The sequence below is a fragment of the Cibotium barometz genome, chromosome 31 (assembly GCF_041138505.1).
Source record: "Cibotium barometz isolate CiBa-2024 chromosome 31, ASM4113850v1, whole genome shotgun sequence".
NCBI lineage: Eukaryota > Viridiplantae > Streptophyta > Polypodiopsida > Cyatheales > Cibotiaceae > Cibotium > Cibotium barometz.
The window spans coordinates 23,168,672-23,191,318 of NC_141076.1; the positions used below are offsets into that span (position 1 = coordinate 23,168,672).

Here is a 22,647-nt window from a genome sequence, read left to right on the forward strand (position 1 = left end):
CTCCTGTATGCTGACTCCCACTGGAATCCCTCTACTCGAGGTAGCCCTCTCTCTGGGCTCTGATGTGTCTCTGGGCTCTGATGTGTCTGAGAGAGAGAGAGAGAGAGAGACTGGTTTTTAGTATATGTAATATTTACATGCAAAGGTTACATGTTTGTTGGGCTTTGGCCTTCCAAAATATGACGACTACTTCTAATAATGACTACCTATGACCAATCTCCAAGAGGGAGAGAGATGATCTTTGTACAATGATGACTAGGCCTTATATAGGACCCTTTTATGCAAGTCGGCCACTTCTTCATCCTGTCGGCCTCCCACGACTGTCATAAAATGATGTTTATGTTGCATTTTTACACACGTGTCGGGTCAAGTTGCTGACATGGCATCCCTAGATGCTGCCGACTAGATTATGATGCTCTAGATGCTGGTCGACTGATATATCTACTAAATATCGTGCCCTAAATGAATGCCTACACTGCTGCCTAATGAGGGATTAGATTAGGGACTAGCATGGCACGTTGTGTGTGCATGGGACATCCCCTCCCACTGAGCTTGATGATGGGAATACAACTTTCACTGTCTTCTGACTTTGGATGATTGTCATCATCCCCCCTTGACTACTGCGCTAGGACTCTAACTTGTCACGCTTCTTCCCTGGCAACTTAATTGTATCCCTGTCATACCTCTGATCTGCTCCATCACTAGCGTTGAAAATGTGCATCTTGTTCCAATGTTGTCCCCTTGCTTGCATACCCCTGTCCCTTAACGTATAGATGACTTCTTACTGAGGTTGATCAAGGCACCTAACTGAGGTTGCATCTCTTGTTCTCGGGAAGCCACTAAGCTACTCCTTTGAGGACCTAACTTCCATGGACTAAATGCTAAACGCTATCGATTCACCTACTGCATGCTTGACCTTCCTAAAGCTTCTTAAATGCTTGTGTTTACCTTGCTTGGACCTGTACAACCCTTATGACAATGCCCTTGAGAACTATGAAAATGCCCTCATGGTGCAAGTATGATGCCCGTGGCTTGGAGGTTGGTCCTCACGCGATGAAGTTAGGGTGGGTGTGGCTGCTAGTCCTTGCAGAACTACTAGTCCGGGGTATGGGAAATTCAAATATTCTGATATACATTACTGGGACCTCTGGTACTCGTTATGTAGCTACACTTACTGCTCTGATACCAATGTGACATAGTGGAAGCCTTCATGCCTTTAATCGCAGCCCTTAAGCACTTTGTAGGAACCTTAATGCAAAATGCATGAGAGAATAGAGATAGAGAGAGAGACTAGATTTCAGTATTGAACATGTACACGCAAAGGTTACATGTCTGTTGTCTTTGGCCTTCCAAAATATGACTTCTACATCTACTGATGACTACTTACGACCAATATCCGAGAGGGGATCATGATGGTTAGGCCTTATATAGGCCCCTTAGATGCAAGTCGGTCACTTCTTCATGTTGTCAGCCTGTGAAAATACCCACGACTGTCATAACATGATATTAATGTTGCGTTTTTACACGTGGGGTTGGGTTGCTGACGTGGCATCCCTGGATGCTGGCCAACTGATATATCTACTGAATATCATGCGCTAAATCATAAATGAATGCCTACACTACTGCCTAATGAGGGATTAGATTTGGGATTAGCATGGCACGCTGTGTGTACATGACATGCTCCCTCTTTATTCGCCCGTCTCCCAGTTCTGATCAAACCCCTCGTCCCTTCATGCTGTTTCCTGTAATTCCATGCATATTCGACAGCAGCTGGCTCACTTTGGCTTTTCCCTTTCAGGATGACTCCATGGCAGCCTCTCCATCTACCCCAAACAGACCGCCATCAACTGTCACCTAACCAAAGTGGACCTCCAGCTCCTCTCCTCTGCAATGGCCTCTCTCGAGGCCACCACCTTGATTCGCGGCAGCAGACCAGCCCGTGGACAGATCCAAGACTTTACAAACCGCTCTCACTTGTGATCAAGGGCACATCATGGACATCCTCTTCCTTGGCAACGGCTACATTCCGCTAACTTTGACTCACCCTCCTTGGTCATGAAGGCCCTGGCACCAAGCTCACTAGCCATGTGAAGTGTATCTCAGCAAGTGGAGAGACAGCTTCTCTCCGGACTTGGACCCTTTTACTGATGTCTCAGGCTTCCTGGTCTCCGTTTGCTTCCACAGCCTCACCAAGGAGTATCATGCACTCCTTCCGCTAATAGGGCGCTCCCTGGGACAGATTCTAGAGTCCCCCTTACAGCTGCTGTTGTGAGGGCAGCAGAACTCCCCTCCATCGAAGTACTCATCCCTTCTCCAGAGAGCCTCCCTCACGAGGTCATGATCCCCATCTTGACGGCTCCCGCTTCCTGCAGCAGGTAGAGTTCACAGGACTACCCGTATGGTGTTTTGTGACACTAGAAGGGCCACCTCATGCAAGCTTGCCCTTGTCAGCACTCGGGCACAAGCCAGCCACCAAGAGCCCTGGACAGTGGAAATCCCATTTGCCCCCCCTCCAACCCCCGGTGCAGTTTGTGCTACACCCCTTGAAGATGTCCCCACCACAATCGTGCCATATGTGATGAGAGCCATGCCCTTATGGTTTCCAATTCCACGCATAGACGACTGGGTATCATCAAGTGCCTGTAGTGCCTGAGGATGTACACAAAACTGCTTTCAAAACAGCATTTGGGCTTTATTAGTATCTTGTTATGCCTTTGGGTCTTACAAATGCCCCTGCTACATTCAATAGAATGATGGATCACATATTCCGTGGGTACAGGAAATTTAGAGGTGTCTTCTTTGATGACATCCTAGTCTTCTCGAAGACCGAAGAAGAGCATAGAGCTCATTTGGCTATTGTTTTTGAAGAATTCCGTAAGCATAAACTCTTCATCAATGCAAAGCAGAGTGAGTTCTTCTTATCAGAGATACATTATCTTGGGCATATTGATACCAAGGGTGGTGGCTGTATCTCTGTTTCAGCTTTGATCTTGCCTTGCATCATTGGACATGGTGTCATTTTGCCTACGAGAGTGCAGTGGATCCTTCTTATGCAGGGTACTACACGCATTGGTATTCTCAACCACTATGTTCCTAACCATAGAGGTGAGAGGATTGCCTTTTGGAAATCTCTCACTACACTGATGCCTCTTGCCGACCATTGGATTATTGGTGGGCATTTTAACATGGTTGAGATGCCAACGGATAAAAGAGGTGGACATGAGGGCTTGGTGCATCCTCTTGAAAGAGCGTCTTGGGAGAGAGGTTTATACTCTCCATTCATGCCAGAGATTGTTGGCATGAGGATGACATTTCGAGGAGACCATCCACTCTTCTTTATTCATGGTCTAACAGGAGAAGGGATGCAGGATGTATTTATGCACGGTTAGACAGATTTTATGTGGATGATTGGGTGCTTGACAGAGGTGGGCATACTTTTATTGCTACACGGGAAGCCATGTGAAACCGGCCTCTGGTAGAAACCAAAGTGCGGTAGACTAGCAATCACCCTTCCACTTGTAGTCCAAAAATAAAAACAAATTCAATTGGAGCTAGAGTGCCCCAAAACTGAAATGAGAACGACACCTGTTGGCCCCAAAGCTTGGCGCCCCTATCGGTATTTCTTTATTCAAATTCAAAAAGATGTAAAGCTGAGTACAACAAAAGCAGCCAGGAGAATACACCTGTATGTCCAATCTGGCAGCCCACAAGACCTCTTAGCACACAGAGGATTCACACACAGATCTCTATCCCACAAAAGCAACACTCTGTGCTTCCCTCTGATCAACCAAGACAATTCAGCCGGGCAGCCTTGAGCACACATCTGGCATATCTCATGTACATGGTTCCATGACTCAGCACAAACATACATCCACTGTCCAATCCCTGTTTTCACCCTTTCAATCTGCCATACCCCTCCTCTCACAAAGGGCCAGATAACACAACTCTGCAGCAGACATAAGCCAATGGAAAGAAAGAAAGATGGACAAGTTCAGAGCTTACCAAATCAGCACGTGGTTTTGCACTCGTGAGGCCAATCGTACCAGTCTGTACTTGCCTTCCTGCAACCACTTAATTGATGCACCAACTAAGCTCTGGGAAAGCTCTGCCTGCAACTGGAGATGCACCGCCCACTACTGTTCAGGACTGAACAGAACTGGAATCAGCTGTACCTGTCCGTACAGGTCGGCAAATCACCAATGTACCTGTCCGTGCAGTCTCTGCAATCGCCTGTACAGTACAGATTAGTACCTGCACAATAGCCGCCTGCTCTCTGTTCCTGCCAGCGCAGCCTGAATTCAGTGCCGCCTGCACCTGTCCTGTCCGCACAACTGTACCTGCAGTCGTACAGCTGCCACGTGGACTGTACTTGCCTGCGCCGCCTGAATCTGCAATTGACAGCCGCCTGAGCCAGCGCCGCCTGTACCTGCAACAATACCTGCTGTCGTACAGCTCTGTACGGCCTGTCCTGTACTGTATGGAACCTGTACTGTATGGAAGATTCTGTATGCAGCCAAACACACAGCAGCCCACCAATTCAGTCGATTGCTTCTCTTCTCTACGCATGAAGCTTGCTTGCACGTATTCCCAAAAAGCAAGAGAGAGAGAGAGAGAGAGAGATGAGAGAGACGTGTAACTCCAAAAGTGGAGTGGCCTCTCTCCAAAATTATCCTAGGCCCCCTACTTTAATATTTATTAAAGTTCCTAGGGGCCACTAAGGCCTAGGGGCCACCCATGGATAAAACATTAAAATTCATTAATGTTCCGGTCCCCCTTCACGCCTGAAGATGTCCACACATCATTCTCTTTGTCCGGGCACCCCAAATGTGAATCATTTAATATTTTTGCTCAACAACCACCATGCCCACACTTGTGCTGTTCCATTTTCACAGGGTCATGACATACCCCCCTCTTGAAAAATGGCAAGCGTCCTCGATTGCATTCTCGTGATACAGCAAAATATCCAAAGTGAAATATACAATATGGCAAGATCAGCATCCCAATCTCTCTAAGCCATGCACATGTAACATCATTCACTGCAAACCAATGGCGTAGTAGTAGTCCAAGTTGTATTCCACTGTGAACCATACACAACCACAACATCCAATGTGACTAGTACACATATATCATAGAAGTCCCATAAACAGATGTACTGTCAGCCATCAGTACCTTCGGGTGAGACAAAAACTGCACCAAGCGACCTCTAGATGTCATCTGAGCCTGTCTGTATCAAGGGAGTGGAGGTGCTACCCCCCTCTTGAGCATCAGGCAATGCTCCAGACCCATGCTCTGCTGAACCTGAATGAGCCACAACAAGAGTCGGCTCCAACTCAAAGGCATCGAGATAAAGCTGCAAAACCTGAGGTGAATCTGTTAAGTCACCTTCCTCCATCCACTTTGCATCCATCGGTGAATAGTTCTTGAACTTCACAAGATCGTACCTTTCTTTCCTTATGTGCCAGTATCTGCTCTGGAACAAGAACCTCATCAAGTTCCTTAACTTCCGGCTGAGCCTCATCTGATACATCCTCAGGCACATCCCCACGGAAAGGTCTAAGGAGACTCACGTGAAATGCATTGTGAATCCTCCAGTGATCTGGTAGCTTCACCGTGGCAGATCAAAAATAAAATCCATGGCAATGCTCTCCCAAGGTCTATCTGGAATAGGTAAAGGCTGCAATAACCCTGGTGTCTTTTGACAGTCAAACTTTACCTTCTTGCATACGATGCATTGCCTAACAAAAGCATCAACATCTCTTCTCAAGGTTGGCCAATAAAAGAAAGTCTCCACTGCTTTTACCGTGGCGTCAATACCTCTATGACCTGCATACGGTGGAGCATGACTTTCAATCATAACCTTGAGGCGCAATTGCCTGGTAACACACAGTCTACCATGCATCAACAAAAATCCATCTCTGAGAGTATAATGCTCATGCCGCTGACCCTCAGATATCTGATCATACAACCTTTCAAAGTCCTCATCATGGGCATACTGCTCTTTCATTTCATCAAGCTCACGATGATAAGCAAGTGAAACTGCTGAGACCTGTGGCTTGCGTGACAGTGCATCGGCCACAACACTCTTTTTGCCTTCCACATGAACAATCTGAAAGTGGAACATTGACAAAAAGTTTGCCCATCGCATATGCTTCTCTGAAAGCTTAGTTTGCGTGAGGAAATAACGCAAGGTCTGATGATCTGTCTGCACAGTGAAATTAGTCCCAAGCAAATAATGTTTCCATGTAGAAAGAGCATGAATTACAGCCAACATCTCTTTCTCATAAACCTGTAAATGCTTCTCAGCATCCTGCAATATTCTACTCTCATAGGCGATCACATGTCCCTCCTGCATGAGAACGGCCCCAATGCTGTTTCCACATGCATCACATTGGACAACAAAAGCCTTTTGGAGGTCCGGTAATACCAATACTGGATCCAAAGTAAGCTTTTCTTTAAGCTTTTTGAAGGCTGTAATTTCCTGATCAGTCCATCTAAACGGAGTTGCCTTCTTTGTTAAGGCATGAAGAGGCGAAGCAATTTCAACAAAATACCGTATGTACCGCCTGTAATAGGAACACAATCCCAAAAAGTTGCGTACATCATGCACGGTCCTCAAATCTGGCCAATTAAGAATTGCTTCCACCTTCCATGGATCCATACGGACTCCATGCTTAGACACAATATGCCCCAAGAAATGTATCTCTTGCAAGAAAAACTCACTCTTCTTGCCATTAATAACCAGCCTATGGTTCCGGAGTTCTGCAAACACAATGGCCAAATGCCTTCTATGCTCCTCCTCAGTTTGTGAATGCACAATCATGTCATCAAAGAATGTGCCCACAAACGCTCTATGAGGCCGGAAAATCCTGTCCATCATTCTGTTAAATGTGGCAGGTGCATTTGTCAAACCAAAGGGCATAACCAAGAACTCATACAACCCAAACGTGGTTCGAAATGCTGTCTTATGCACATCCTCGGGTCTAATACGTATCTGATGATACCCGCTTTTCAAATCAATCCGACTAAAGACTGTGGAGCCCTGTAAGCGGTCCAAAATGTCATCGATCCTCGGTATGGGGAATCGATTCTTGATGGTATTCTTGTTCAGCGCCCTGTAGTCAATACACATGCGCCAAGAACCATCCTTCTTTTGCACTAGGAGTACAGGTGAGCAAAAGGGTGATGAGCTAGGCTCTATCAACCCTTTATTCAAAAGCTCCTATACCTGACTCATAATTTCTTCTTGTTGGGCTGCACTAACACGGTACGGCGGTCTATTTGGTGGAGTACTACCAGGAATTAGATCAATGGCATGATCTTCTGGCCTCTCCGGAGGAAGTTCCCCTGGCAATGACTCGAAAAAACAATCTTGGAACCCACATAAGAAATCAGTCCTGTCCTTATCTAACATAGACAAATTAGACTTAGAGTCTAGACTCATCATCTTTTGCATCCTTTACATAAATCAAGTACACGGAAAGATGCTTTTTCATTACATAAATCAAGTACGCGGAAAGATGCTTTTTCATTACTGATGAAATTGCCGAAGCTGATACAATAGGAACAGATTCCCCTTTAAGTTTTACATCCAAAACATGTTCTTTCCCTCTATGAGTCAAAGTGATCTTCCTATTGTATGTATCCACCACCGCGTGTACTCTGTGGCACCATGGCATTCCCAACAAAACATCACATCCATCAAGTGGCATGATGAAAAACTCTTCGCTGCTCTAGCACCTGTGTCAAAGAATATGAAGGCATTTTGATCTCTCACTTTGCCCCATGCCCTGCACAACTCAGTCTCTTCACCACCTGGCTGTTCCCCAACAAGATCAGGAACTAATCCTGCAGACGGTTTTGGTTTCTTTGACTTGGGCTCTCCTTTGGTGTCAGAGTCCTTTTGGGACTTTCTCTTGGGACAATTAAAAGACATATGGTCCCTCTTCTGTCCAATAGAAACATTTCCGAGCATCCCTCAAAGCCTGTCTCTCCTCAGGAGTTCTCTTGGGCATTGGCAACTTCTTGTACCGCGTCTCTGTAGACCCTTTTGCATCACGCGAAGCATGCCCAGACTTTTCAGATTTCTTGCTCGAGTTCTTACTGCCTTTAAATCCAGATGTGACTCCAGTGAGTAACGCATTAGCTGTCATAGCATTCTCTATCATCTGTGACATATTTGTTACTCGAGTCTTGATACAATAGTCACGCACTTCCTTGGGCAGCCCACAACAATACTTCTCTACCTGCTCAGACAAAGGCATTGCACGGTAAGAAGTAACTGGGAGTAAAGCTTCCCAAAACTTCTTGTTGTAATCTTCCAAGTTTTCACATTTTGGAAACAAAGATTGAAACAAGTGGACAAACGTTGTCCCAAGCTTTCATTCCGTAGTTTTGGACCTTTCCCAATAGTTACAAAGTTAAGTGATGTCTCCATGAATTTAAAATTGCCTAATAGTTGGACGATGCATGATGTTTTCCATGTTTCTTAGCTAAAACCATATGTTGGACCAAGAGTGTTTGATGTTTCAGATGAACCGCAGCAGGACGTGGTAGACGAAACCGAAGTCAATCGAGCCCAAGCAGATCCTTCTTCATTGTTGGAAGCATGGTTCCGGTTGACGGATACATCAGTTCTATACGAAGTTCCGAGATCGAGGTACCCACGAAGCCATATGGCTAGACGAGGAGTTCTTTCAAGAGTACCCCCAGTTGTTGGCGGACTACTTGGAAGCCATGAACCTGCCGCCAAGCTATGCAGCAGGAGGGAATGTCACATGCACTCTGCAATGTAGTGCATGGTGACAAGCTGGCTCATCATCATCAGTGCAACATTGTACACTTTTAGTTCCTTTTAGGATGATATTTGTTGTACGCCGTGATCCCATTGTAATCCTCAGTTCAGTATAAGTCAGGCACGAGCTACGTAGGTCGTCCTCAGCCTTAGACAGTCAGTCAGTGAGTCCAAGTCCCTTAACCCACTTGAAGAGACGCATTCATGCATGTAAAGTCAGTAGAAACCTTAGGGTTTGCATTAGAAAGCATTCTGCATATTGCACGTCATTCATTCATTGCATCTAGACCATTGCAGAAACCCCAAATGTCATCTAGTATTTATCAGGATATTTACTAGGAATTTTTTGGTATTTTTCCCATCATTTTCAGCGTTTTATACATTATTTATGCATTTATTGTGGACATGAGCAGTCGGCCAGCTCTGTAGCCAGCCGACTGGCTCACTTGGTCCATATAAATAGATCAGCATGTTATTCATCCATTCATTCATCATATTCAGCATAGAGCATTCAAGCACTTGGAGCCTTCAACACAAGGAGTATAAAGCGATTGCAGTTTCCAGCCATCATACCTGAGCGTTTTCCTCCTACAACACTAGGTGCATCAACGCATGAGCATACATCACCAAAATGCAGCAGTTTCAGCATTCAGCCAGCAATCCACCTTGCGTTTTCAGCATCCATACAGTTTTCAGCATTCATCTACTCATCATTTTGCTCCAACCACTTGGTGAAGGAAAAACGCAGCATTCATACTCATTTACAGCATTCATACACAGTCTAGAACAGCTCCTCTCTCAGCCTTAGCTTTGCATCCCTCCCTTAATCCATTGGGAAGAGTGCATAGGCTCGGGATTGGACGTCTTTGGCGCTTCTACAACAGTGTACAGTTCAGCCCAACTCTTGGTCTTCAGAGGTCTTGCGTTTAGCTTATCGTCAGTCACACCATCAGTCTCTTCAAAGATAATAAAGCAAATACTATCTCGGTAACGGGATAGGGGGCCCTTCAGTGGGTAATTCGGGACCCCATATGGTGCACACCCAGATTCAGCTTTTTAGTTCAGTACTTTTTCATTTTGTTGGGATGGCAGAGGATACCCCATACAGGTACATCGATTTGTCTCATAGGCCGAGTTCGGTCTTTTGGAAGACGCTAATAAAATCTTTCTTTCTTTCTTTCTTTCTTTCTCTCTCTCTCTCTCAGTCTCTTAAAAGTTTGAAGTATTAAAGTGGATTGCTAAACTCGCGAAACTCAGGATACAGAAGATGGTGTGAGCATTTGTGTGACATGATCCTCCAATACGAATACTTCCGCTGCATGTTACAGGACTCCACCTATCCACAAGGAAAGTATCTGTAGGAAAGCATTGAGACATGAAAAAAAAACGAAGAGGAGCACCTTCAAGCTAGAGGATACCAACTCCCCACCCTGATCCTTGTGGCTAGAGCCACCCGACTCCATCTACACTAGTAGCAGCCAAAAATGAGTGGGCATGTCAGTAATCTACAGGTCTTGGAAATGGTGGGAGAGCTCTACCGGTTGCCCGTGAATGGCAGACACTAACTTAGGGCTCCATATCGTCCGTGGAGCCGCGCTCAAGAGGAAAGAGAAGATCATGCCACTCTTCGGCGTGGACGGCCTAGAGTGATGCCGAACCATGTAAATGCGGATGGGAGCCACCATCTCCTCGAAAATACCTGCTTTCGCAACGGGAAGACATCAAAAGAAACTGTAATCCACAAACTTCCCCAAAACTCGGGGAAAGGGGAGGGGGGGGGGGGGGTGTTGTCCAGTGTTTAGGAGGCGCCATACATAGCACCGCCAACCCACTCGTAGACAATTTGCTCCACTTGGATGGATATCATCCACACGTTGCAGGGACAATGAATGTGATGTTAGCATATCCATCCCCATATTCTGCCCATGTATTGTGTCCACATTTGATCCCTTTTATGGCCTTTGGTTGTGGGCTGGCCACCCCTATTTTTTCCCTATTGTCCTGGTATTTTTCCTAGGACGGGTGACTCATCTCGAGTTGGCCAGCTCCTGTTTGTCCAGTCGGCCAGTTCTCTTGCTCCAATCGGCCAGCCCTCATGACCTATACATAGGTGGGCTAGCCTCTTCACTTTTCAGTAGTTTAGTCATCTTTTGTATCCCTCACTTATGAGGCTTTTTATGTCTCTTGCTCAGGATTGCTTTCATTGCAGTATATTCATCTTTGTTGCTTCATCTCTCTCTCTCTCTCTCTCTTTGGTATTTTCTTCTATGAGCAGAAGTACACACGGGAGATTCTTGACAAGTTTTAGATGACTAGATGTAGACCAGTATCTTCTCCTATGTATACTAGTGCGAAGCTTTCTCTTCTTGATGCTTCTCCAAGGATTGATCAGGATCGAGTTCTCGTCGGTTGTTTGGTTTGGTTGACCTACTCCCGATTGGACATTTATTTCGCAGTCACCTTATTGAGTTCTTTCATATCCAAACCCCGTCAATAGCATTGACAGTGTGCTCTCGGGCTTCTTCGGTACTTGCGTGGTACTTTGGACTTTGGCATCTTCTATGGCCAAGGGTGCACTCTTCTTGGATGCTCTGATTCAGATTGGGCTAGAGATCCACATACTCAGTGTTCAACCACTGGTTGTGTTTTTTCACTTGGGTCAGGAGCCATTTCATGGGGCAGTAAAAAGCAGCCTACTATGGCGCTTTCCTCTACAGACGCGAAGTATCGTGCAGTTTGTTATGCTGCATGTGAGGCGATTTAGTTGCGGAGATTATTGGGAGAACTTGGCTTTCCTCCTACCGGATTTACTTTGCTTTGGTGTGACAATCAAAGTTGCATCGCCATCGCCAAGAACCCTATGTTTCATGCTCGTAAACACATTGAGATTCAGTATCACTATGTTCGTGAGATTCAGTATCACTATGTTCGTGAACAGGTTCTTGCTGGAGATTTGCGTTTGGAGTATTGTCCTTCAACAGAGAATGCAACAGATATGTTCACCAAGCCGGTGTCTCAGGCTTCCTTGGCTCCTCATCTTCGGCTTCTCGGAGTTTGTTCAGCATTTGGTGTTGAGAGGGGGTGTTAGCATATTCATCCCCATATTCTGCCCATGTATTGTGTCCACATTTGATCCCTTTTATGGCCCTTGGTTGTGGGCTGGCCACACCTATTTTCTTGGTATTTTTCCCAGGCATCTCCAGTCGGCCAGCTCCTGTTTGTCCAATCGGCCAGTTCTCTTGCTCCAATCAGCCAACCCTCATGACCTATATATAGATGGGCTAGCCTCTTCACTTTTCAGTAGTTTGGTCATCTTTTGTATCCCTCACTTATGAGACCTTTTATGTCTCTTCCTCGGGATTGCTTTCATTGCAGTATATTCAGCATTGTTGGTTCATATCTCTCTCTCTCTTGCACATCTCAGATCACCACACTATAGTGCCGCTCTATGCACTCTTTCATGTGCATCATAGGCGACTCCGAGTGGATGCAGGAGCACCGCATAACCTTCTTGTGCACAAGGAGCCTGGGTCCCTCCCTCACCAAAGGGGATGACATACTGATATGGCACTACAATTCCCGTGTGGCTCTTTCCTCCCCCACCTCTATTGTAGCCTCCCTCCAAGAGCTTCCAGCTGGAGAGGGAGGCCCCCCCTCTTACCCACTTTTGTCTTTATGGGGTCTTTTTTGCATTGTTTTTGCCTCAACGATGGGTTGCAGTATGTTTTTTAAAGCTATTTTCTTTTGATTAATAGCAGGAACGTTTTGGAAAAATTTAAAAAAATGTTCACATCCATGTATCCAACAAGAAGCAAAAGGTGCATCATTCACCGCTGTAATACAACACCGTGACTCAGTTCTGAAAGCAGTATGCAGCAGGTATTCAGCTTCATTTGACATCCATGTATCCAACAAGAAGCAAAAGGTGCATCATTCACTGTAATACTACACCATGACTCATTTCTGAAAGCATTATGCAGCAGGTATTCAGCTTCATCTGACACTTATGCGTAGCCCATTCCTGCTTATCATTCTCTCCCTATTTGTTTGCAGCTATCAAAAGAAATAGAAACAAACACTTCACCTTCTGTAGCTTCGTCCACTTTTTTAAGTTGTCCTTCATCAGTTTACATGAATTCATGACAAAGCCAGTCTGTAGCCAAGCAGCAATATAGGAGTTAGAAAATGTTAGTGAATTATCAGCCAGTGCAAATATATATATTCGCACTTGATGCATGACATGAACACACAAAAACTCCACTATGTCAACACCATGAGCCTGGTGCAAAACATCCGCTTTGAAAATAATCAAAAAGAATGTGTCAGATTAAGAAACATGAACAACTCCCTTATCAAATTACATGGATTCAATCAGTCAAGGAGCAGTGGAGAAGTTATAAAAGCTAAGAATATTTAATTATCAGAAAGCATGAGAACTTGCTGCATGCCATGAAGGGCAACTGAGAGAACATTGTTATTTCAACACCATATCGCCAATGCAAATGCTTGCTTTGAAAGACAATATTTACTTGATATAAATGACAACCATGCAAATAGAAAGCCTGCACACTTTCAATATACACGGATGCTGTCAAACTTCAAAGGAGCTCGGAGGCACTTTTGCCTCAAATCTCTCTCAACCCTATGCAAACTCCTGTAGTTCACAACAACCGCTACCTGCCCATCAACAAGGCAGCCCACCCAAGATGCCTCATCTTAGCCTTTCACACATACGAAATCTGCGTCAATGATGCAGCTATTGCCTACACATGCAGAACAACATCTGCTGCTTCTTTATTTACGGTAAGCAGGTGTTTGTACAGCCCTGACCTGTCCCATCCAAGCTCACTACAGCACACAGCAATGAGAAGCTCGTGAGCAGTGATCATATACTATGCGACAATGTCCATTGAGACACATCCATATTGAGCATGAGTCTATGTAACAATGGTAGTTGGTAAATATACACCTGTCATGCATCGTTGCATGAAACCCAAAATTGACGACTACAAGTGCACACATCACCACTAAAGACCCAATAGATGTGATCATATTTCCTTTGGTCATGACTCAGCAATAAGTTTCTCTGAGCTGTGTGCAGCATATATCTGTCTCTACTAGATGCTAGGTGGACACCTAGTGGCCCTGAACATTTGATGCATAGATACAGGAAACTGCCCAAAACGGCTGTTTTTGAGGGCCGAAACATGTTTCGGAGTAGGTAGGGGACAGAAACACGTTTCGGTTCACTGAAATGGCTGCCCGAAACGTTTCAGCTAACAGGGGAAACATTTCAGCTTGCCGTTTCCCACAACCACATGTTTCGGAGATCTTTTCACCCAAATAAACATGAACTAGTAAGAAAATATCACACTTTATTCCATTTTATTCCCCTTTTATTCTTATAAACCATAAAATTCATGTCATAATGGAATCACATGTGCGTACAAACAATCACACACTTCCAACCCCTCCCCTCCCTTAGCCCTCCTTGCTGACCTGGCATTTTCGTTTCCGTTTCGGCTCTCCTCGAAATTTTTGTTTCCATATCCATTTCCCTCAACTAGGTTTGATGACCTACACAAAAACTATATCATGCATCCTCACTCCAATACATGGACTTTACTGTCCAATGAGCACATTTGGAAAATATACTAAAAAGAATCTCTATCTTTTGTCACCTCAGCATGGAGTGTTCTATATCCCCCTTTCTACTGTCGATTGTCATCCAAAAGGAGGCTATGAGTATTTGTGGCTCATGAGTGGTCTTTCTAAAATCATCAATCTCTAACAGCTGCCTCACCATCAGAAGGATGAGGCACAAGCATTCCTAAACATGGTTCAAAATGAAGGGTGATAGAGATTCAAACCTTTCCAAAATGAAAAATGATATCAAACGTTGATCTCAAAGTCAAAAGGGCATCTGAGAGGAAAGTGCAAACTCTCCTATGTTGCAAGCAACCGTGACTAAGAATCCTTGTAGAGCAAACTCTCCTATGTTGAAAGCAAACCGTGCCTTAGAATCCCTGTAGAGCCATGTTTCTCGCCTCACACAATGAAATGGACTTTTATCTGCCCAATTGCATCCCTTATAGCATGTGAACATGCGTCTTTGCAAATCCTTCTCTCTGAATGCAGCCATCACTAGTACGCGATTAGAAGTGGTCCATGTAGAACTGCATCTTTATAAAAAGTGAACTAGCTCCCAAAAAAAAAGTTAAAAATGTTTATTCAGATCATCTGGTTGCTAAGGTGGAAGTTGGGGGCTTCAAAAAGGTGGTAATTTGTCTATCTAGATGCCCCTACATGACGGATAATATTCACTTATTAGCACCTCGGAGAACTGGCTCTTTTTGTGGCTTCTTAAGAATGGCCGCAGGTTCCGCTACGGCCTTTGGCACGCTCTGATGTTCCCTTATTGGTTCTATGATTGAATACGGAATAGGGTCTCGATACGCTCAGGCATGGTCAATGGTTTACATTTGACATTGATAACAAACATAATTACCACCTGCAAAACCCAAGAGGAACACATCACCACTTCCAAACAGATTTGTGCACACATGCGTCCACACGGCTGCCCACACGTCCCCGGCCCCAGGGACAAAACATGCAAATAAATCTAGGCATTGTTAAGGCAAACCAAAAATGTCACACAAATAAACTAAATGTCAAAACACACATGTGAATGCATGATGCATGTAACTTGGATAATCACCCTTCTACATTTATTGTACTTACGATTATTCTGCCTGCAATCTTGGTACCCCATGTGCACATGGTTGGAATCCTCACATGCACCATGTGTACACGTGTACATGGCCAAAAACAGGTACCATGGATATCGCCTCGCCCTTCTTCAGGACCCGATAACCACCTTAGCACCATCTAAAACACCCCTTCAGATAGGTATCCGCACCAAAGTACAAGATATCAATCCCCATAGGGACATTATGTGCTCTCTCTGCTCGACAAAGTTTGATTATTTTGTCTTCCTTGCTTGGGAAAGTTTCTTTTCCTCCTCCTACCTCCATTACCCTATTGTGCATGTTGCTTGATGCGGCAATCCTCTCATTAAGCTCTTCTTTGTCACAATAATAACAAGGTCCTCTACTTTGCATTGCATTGTCGCTAAATAACATGAAATTCCCACTTTCTTTATACTTATTAGTTTGATTAAACCTTTGTTGTTGTTGTCCTTGATGCTGAAATAAAGAGTTCTCACCTTCGATTTGCATTGATCCACCAAAAGAATTTTGAAATTACCCCCTTTTTGGAAGTTTGACCCCACATTTTACGCTTCTTAACTCCCCCTTGAACCCTTGGGAATTCAGCTTTTTTGAGCTTAACTTCTCTTGACAAGAAATGCCTAAAGGTTATTCAAAAAAGGGAGTGTTCTCATGAACCATAAGAGCCTTAAGCAAATTGTGATAAATGGAAGGTAGAACTTTAAATAAGCACAATGCTCACCGGATCCACATCAAGAACTTTCTCTAATTCAAGTATGAGTTTTGTTATCACAAATTCCTAATTTCTCAAAGTATTTTAGACTTGATTATCTTGATTATTCTAAGACATGTTTGGCATGTAGATCCTAATTATAGCAAGATGTATGGGACCTTAAGCTGACCTCATAGGTCATTTTGAGATCTTGGGCTTGGCTCATGGACTTGGTTCATGAAGAGATCTTTGGGCTTGGCCCACCATTTGGGCTTGACCCCCTATGTTATTAATCATGTACACTACGGTGTACGTATGGTTTACAAGATATCTTTGGACTTTGGTGCGGATGTCCGAAGGGGTTTTGGACAGTGCTAGGTGGTTATCAAGTCTTGAGGAAGGGCGAGGCATTTCCATGGTACCCGTGTGGATTCAAGCCATGTACACGTGTATACACGGTGTCTCTGAGGATTTTGGCCATGAGCACATGGGGTACCAAGTTGGCAAGTGGAATATCTAGAAATACAAAAAAGCATATGGGTGATTCTCAAAGTTACATATGCATCATGCATTTATATGTGTGTTTTGACATAGTTTTTATTTGTGTGATATTGTTTGGTTTTCTTGGACAATGCCTGGATTTATTGTATGTGTTGTCCATAGGCCCGGGCACGCTTGGGCACCCCCATGGACAAGTGCGTGCACAAACTTGTTTGGGATTGACGCAGTGTTTCTTTTTAGTTTTGAGATGGATGGTATGTTTGTTGTTAATATCAAATGCACATGTTTACCGCTGAACTTGTGTTTGTAGGCACAATTATTATAAATTGATCGGAATACACTATTGAATTTATTAAAGTGCTTTTGGACCAGGACCGAGTATTACACATGTGAACAACCCATTTTCTAGGCGCCTATTAGAAGAAAAGCAAACTATTAAAAACTATCACTTGTTTTTAAAACATAGAAAGCAATAGCAAGAGCAAAGTCAGTTTAATATAAAAAGGTGGTTTGGGGGCTGATTTTATCATACTAGAGCTAGACGCTTTCACCAGAGAGCTATTCGACTCCTTCCAAGCTCTCTCCCAAGCTGATGATCAACTTCTAGGGCTGGTGCAACACTTCTAGACGAGACTCTAGATATTCCAACACTTTGACACACTTGCATGCAAGGAAAAGCTAAAAGCAAGATGTGTTAGGGTTTTCCGAACTGGAAAAGTTGATTTATAGGTTTACCAAGGTTGTGCGGGTGTTGTACGGCTTTATATGGACTGTACAAACATCGTACAAACATGCACGGATTGTACGGACATCGGTAAAACATGTATGGGCAAATGCAAAAACACACTTTGGTGGTTGCTGAAGTTAAACAAGGTGAAACTAGGTTAAAAACAACTTAAAACTGCATAAATTTGTCAGACTTACAAGGTGATTTGAGGGTTGGTTTGACTGCCATATAGCTTTGAACAGAGGTACAAGTGTTTAGTTCACACGTGAGGAAACCTATTGCAAAGAAAGTAACTGATTGGATTGGTCGTATATCTTTAGGTTGAGCAACGGGGCTACCTGTGGTGTTCTAGGTGATTGCACGGCAATTGGAAGAGTTTCGGATGATTTTGGGAGAAAGCAGCTTCATGAAACTACCTAAGCAGAGGTTTCGAGGGAATTTCCAAAGCAGGTTCCAAGGGGAATTTGCCAAAGCGGAGGTTTTCATGGGAATTTGCCAATGCAAGGGTTCACAAGCTGAAAGCAGCTGGGCAGAGGGCATAGGATGAAAACCCATGGTGCCAATATTTTGTTTGATTTGTAATCATATTTGTGTACTTCAAGAATTAGGTGCAGGTACTTGAAAGCAGACTCCTTTTGGTAATAAAATACCTTTAAAAGGGGGGGTGGTCCATCATTCCGACCCCTCCAGCCCGTAATGTGGTGCACAATTTTATTTTTAGTTATTTGTGGTTGTGTTGTGATTAGTTTTAATCTCGTTTATTGTTAATTGATTCCTTGTTACACACCTACCATGTTACATTTCTATCAAAGCCAATTTCCCTTTGTGGTAAATGATTTGGGGCCTAGAATCATTAACTATATACCTGATGTTACACGCCTACCATGTTACATTTCTTGTTTACTATTAATTGATTCCTTGTTACACGCCTACCATGTTACATTTCTATCAAAGCCAATTTCCCTTTGTGGTGAATGATTTGGGCCTAGAATCATTAACTATATACCTCATGTAACGCGGCGGACATTTAACAAGGAATCAATTAACGGTGAAGAAGAATAAATACTAATCTCACCACAACCACAATAAACTAAAAATAATAGTACATTACACTAGGGGCTGAAATGATGGGCCGACCTCCCCCCCTCTTTCCCCCTTAAGGTATTTCATTACCAAAAGGACAATAACAGTGCTTAAGGCATTGAGCGGTGTGGTGATATCCCAATTCGCCTTCCTTCCGGTGAGAAAAGACATGTCAAAGATGCTTTGCTAATTCCAAAATTAGCAAGAAACAACCTTTTTTTGGGCTGTATTGCACATCAAAATCTAAGAGTTGAATTTACATAAAGAACATGAAGAGAAACTTCAAGGTTGTTAATGCATGGTCATTCAAGTTCTAATGCACACCAAGCATTTTTCAGCCACAGCCTTAATAAAACAAATACTTTACAAATACTTCGCAAAGAGATACGCGAGAAGGGGGGGGGGGGGGGGAGGGGGGGAGGAGAGAGAAAGAAAGAAAGAAAGAAAGCTGTGTTAACGCCGAACTCGACCTATGAGACAAATCAATGTACAACTGTCAATGTCTTCTGGATGTCCAGAAAAAAAAAAGGACAAAATGAACATGAAATAAAGTATGAAAGTACTGAGCTAGTGGCATCTTCGACGGTAGAGGCTGACTGGGTGTAATCCAAGTCTCTTGAGTGTATCGCTGCCATAAATCTTGCCAAAGGACTCTGTTCCTCTCAGAGTGAGAGAGAGAGAGAGAGAGAGAGAGAGAGGGTTGGGGGAATGTATGTGTGCATGATCATTTAAGTTCCTGTTGTTTATGCAATCTAAAAATCAACCGCTTTTAATGCATGTGACTTAGTTGATCCAGCCCTAAGCATACTCATTAGGAACAGTAATGCAATAGCAATGATTAGACAGCAAACGAGAGAGAGAGATGAACAGTATTTTCAGTATACTGATATGGTACAAAAAGTTGTATATGTATGTACAACTGCCATGGCCTTTGGCCTTCCAAAAGTGGACTGAAAACTGATCTAAAGGACTGACTTTGACCTGCCCCACAGAGGGGATCAGATGATTTATGAATGAACTGTGGCTTGCTATTTATAGGCTCCTGAAGATCCCCTACAACAAAACGACTACTGTTGACCAACAGAAATAAGCACAAAATTTCATATAATATCATTAAAAGCTACTGACTTTGTCTGTTGCTCATGACCTGGCCAACTGGTGGGCTGCTTTGAGGACTTCATCTTTACCTAACAGAGCCTGTTATAATCAGCGATTAGCTAGGAGACTACCCATGTCCACGTGTGTGCACGTGACATTCCCTCCTGCTAAACTTGATGATGTTGTCATCCTTCCTCCCTGGACTGCTGACTCCTTACTTTTGACAGCTTGATTTCTAACACTTTGACTAAAAACTTGTTACTCCTTTGATTCCACTCCAAGTCTCATTTGAGGACTGTGCATCTGTTCCACTTTGTCCCCATGCCTAACATAGCTATGGTCACTTGCTAACATGTGCACAGTGTGTATCTACTGTGTGCTACACGCACGCAAGACTAGCTTCGAGGTTTGGGGAAGCTTGGAGCTAGGCAGGCTGATTGGCGAGCTGAGTTAGGGATAGACTAACGGGCGGGCACCCAAGTATGGACGGGCGGGCGCCCAAGTGTGCACGCCCGATGACCGGCCAAGAGCCTATAAAAGGGTGGCCAAGGTTAGTCATTAGTCATATAGAGTCTCGCATGTTTTGTGAGAGCTCTATGGTTAGGAGCCTGGATCTAGTGCAAACGTGCACCTGCTTCATGCAGCCGAGGCCGGCAGCAGTCTCGAGGCCCGCGAGGGTAGCTTCGTGGCGGTATGGGAGGTCACGAGGTAGAGATTGGTCGGTACGTCCATCTAGTTAGCTCAGCTCGTGGCTCGGTGGGGACAGCCAAGTCTGTGGGCTTGCCCACAACTGTCATGGTTGGGAGGTGAGTCAGGCCTGCACCCCTTTCTTGTTTGTTTGTTTGATTGCAGGTTTCGAGTCTCGTACCAGGAGCGTTCTACGAGGAGATCCTTTGGGGATTTGACAATGGTATCAGAGCGTGCCTCATGAACGAGCAAGTCGGTAGGTAGAGAAGATGAGGTCGAAGAAAGGTACGTGTTCAAGAAGCTTGCTGTTTTGGTTTATGCATACTGCTGTTTTTTCATATTAGTATGTTGCTTTTTCATCAAAGAAACCCGTGATGACGGAGAAAGTGGTCTAGTAGGGTTGTTTGCTTAGCAAGAAGCAGGGCTGTATGTTCTTTAACTGTATGAACAATTTGAAGAGAGAAATAAGAAAAAGCATATCGATTGTTTTTTTTCTTTTAGAAAGAGAAAGAGAGAGAGAAAGAAAGAAAGAAAGAAAGTTATAGTAACGTCCACGGGAGGCCGAATCCGACCTATGGGACAGATCAGGTACATCCAACCTATGAACAGTTTGAAGAGAGAAGTTCACCGTTGTATGCACAGTCGGGTGTGCTGCTGGTCGCGAGAGAGAAGTTCGCCGTTGTATGCGCAGTCGAGTGTGCTGCTGGTCGCGTGCTGCAGGCGCAAGCGTATAGACTGAAGGCGCAGGCATATAGGCAAGCGTGGGTAGGCGACCATGCCTACGCAGGCAGGCGCCCAGGTCAAGTTGGCAGGCGCCCAGGTCAAGCTGGCAGGCGCCCAGGCCTGCGCCAGCATGTGGCCAGGCCTACACAGGGGCCACTCCTACGCAGGCAGGCTGGCACAGGCGGCCATGCACACCCAGCAACAGAGCATGCAACGGCAGACGACGGCACCATGGCAGGCCGGATGCGCTAAATCCAAGAGGAGAGAGAAGAAAAAAAAAACAGTAAAGCCCCTTGTCGAACGCGAAGGCTTGCCGGCTACAAAAGATACCGATGCCGATCTTTTTGACGATTATGTGTCCAAATCTGATTTCCAAGAGTTCAAAGTAGCTCTCGAAGCTTCTTCTTCGGAACGTCAGGCACAAATCGCAGCCCAGATGCAAGCTTTGCGAAAGGCATGTCGAAAGAACCGCCTTTCGGACTAGGTATGGCAATTACGAGTTTCTCGTATTACCTTTTCAGCCACTTTCCAATGATGAACGATCTTTTTCGTGAACAGTTGGGGAAATTTGTGGTTGTGTTCCTGGATGATATTTTGATATATAGTCATACTCTTGAGGATCATGTTACACCTCATGATTGTCTTATCTATTTTAAGACAGAATCGACTATATGTTAAGTAAATGTGAGTTTTTTATGACGGACATCATTTACTTGGGACACAAGATCACTAGAGATGGATTGAGCATTGACTATGACCGAGTTCAGAAGGTTCTGGACTGGCCTATACCGCGAACAGTGAAACAACTTCGTTCTTTTCTTGGTTTTGTTGTTTTTCTTCGGAAATCTGTGCGGGAGTACTCTCAGCTCACACTACCGATGACCGACTTGTTGAAAGGTCGTGGACGTAAGTCAAATCAGCCTATCACTTGGAATAACGATCTGGATATGGCCTTCAGACTTTTGAAAGATAAAGTCAAGGAAGCACCTATCTTGGCATTACCCGATCCTAGTCGGCCTTATGTTCTTGAAACTGATGCCAGTGACTATGCCATCGAGGCTGCTTTATTTCAAGATGGTAGACCTGTTGCTTTTGAAAGTAAAAAGCTAGACGACACTCAATCTCGTTGGCCAACCCTTGAGAAGGAGCTTTATGCTGTGATTCATGCTCTCAAGGTTTGGAGACATTATTTATATGGCTCCAAGTTTATGGTATTGACTGATCATCAGTCAATCAAGTATGTGTGTGATGCGGATGATTTGAGAGGAAGGAAAGCTCGTTGGGCTAAGTTAATGCAAGATTTTGATTTTGAGATTCGTTATCGGAAAGGGTCCATGAATAGTGTTGCAAATGCGCTTAGTCAAATTAGAGAGGTGAATACTTTGTCGTTCACCGAGATTTCTACTGACTTATTTCAGTCATTGAGAGGGCTTTGCAGGACTGATAGTTATTTTGGTCCATTTTGGCAGAAGATCCAGGACGGGAGCTCATTGATTGACCAAGACTTGATGACTGAACAGCCTACCATTCAAGCTGCAGAAGGCTAGTGGATGATTCGGAATGGTTTACTATTCCGTAATGAGAAAATTTGTGTACC

General features: G+C 44.3%; 1 protein-coding gene across 2 annotated transcripts in view; it reads right to left on the reverse strand.

Annotated features, from left to right (window-relative positions):
* LOC147620639 (aldehyde dehydrogenase family 3 member H1-like) overlaps positions 1–22,647 on the reverse strand; it is a 51,760-nt gene that overhangs the window by 12,106 nt on the left and 17,007 nt on the right. For both annotated transcript variants that reach the window (XM_086824892.1, XM_086824893.1), the window contains exon 2: positions 12,876–12,944. In XM_086824892.1, coding sequence (XP_086681018.1) covers positions 12,876–12,944 — 69 coding nt within the window. The remainder of the gene's footprint in view (positions 1–12,875; positions 12,945–22,647) is intronic.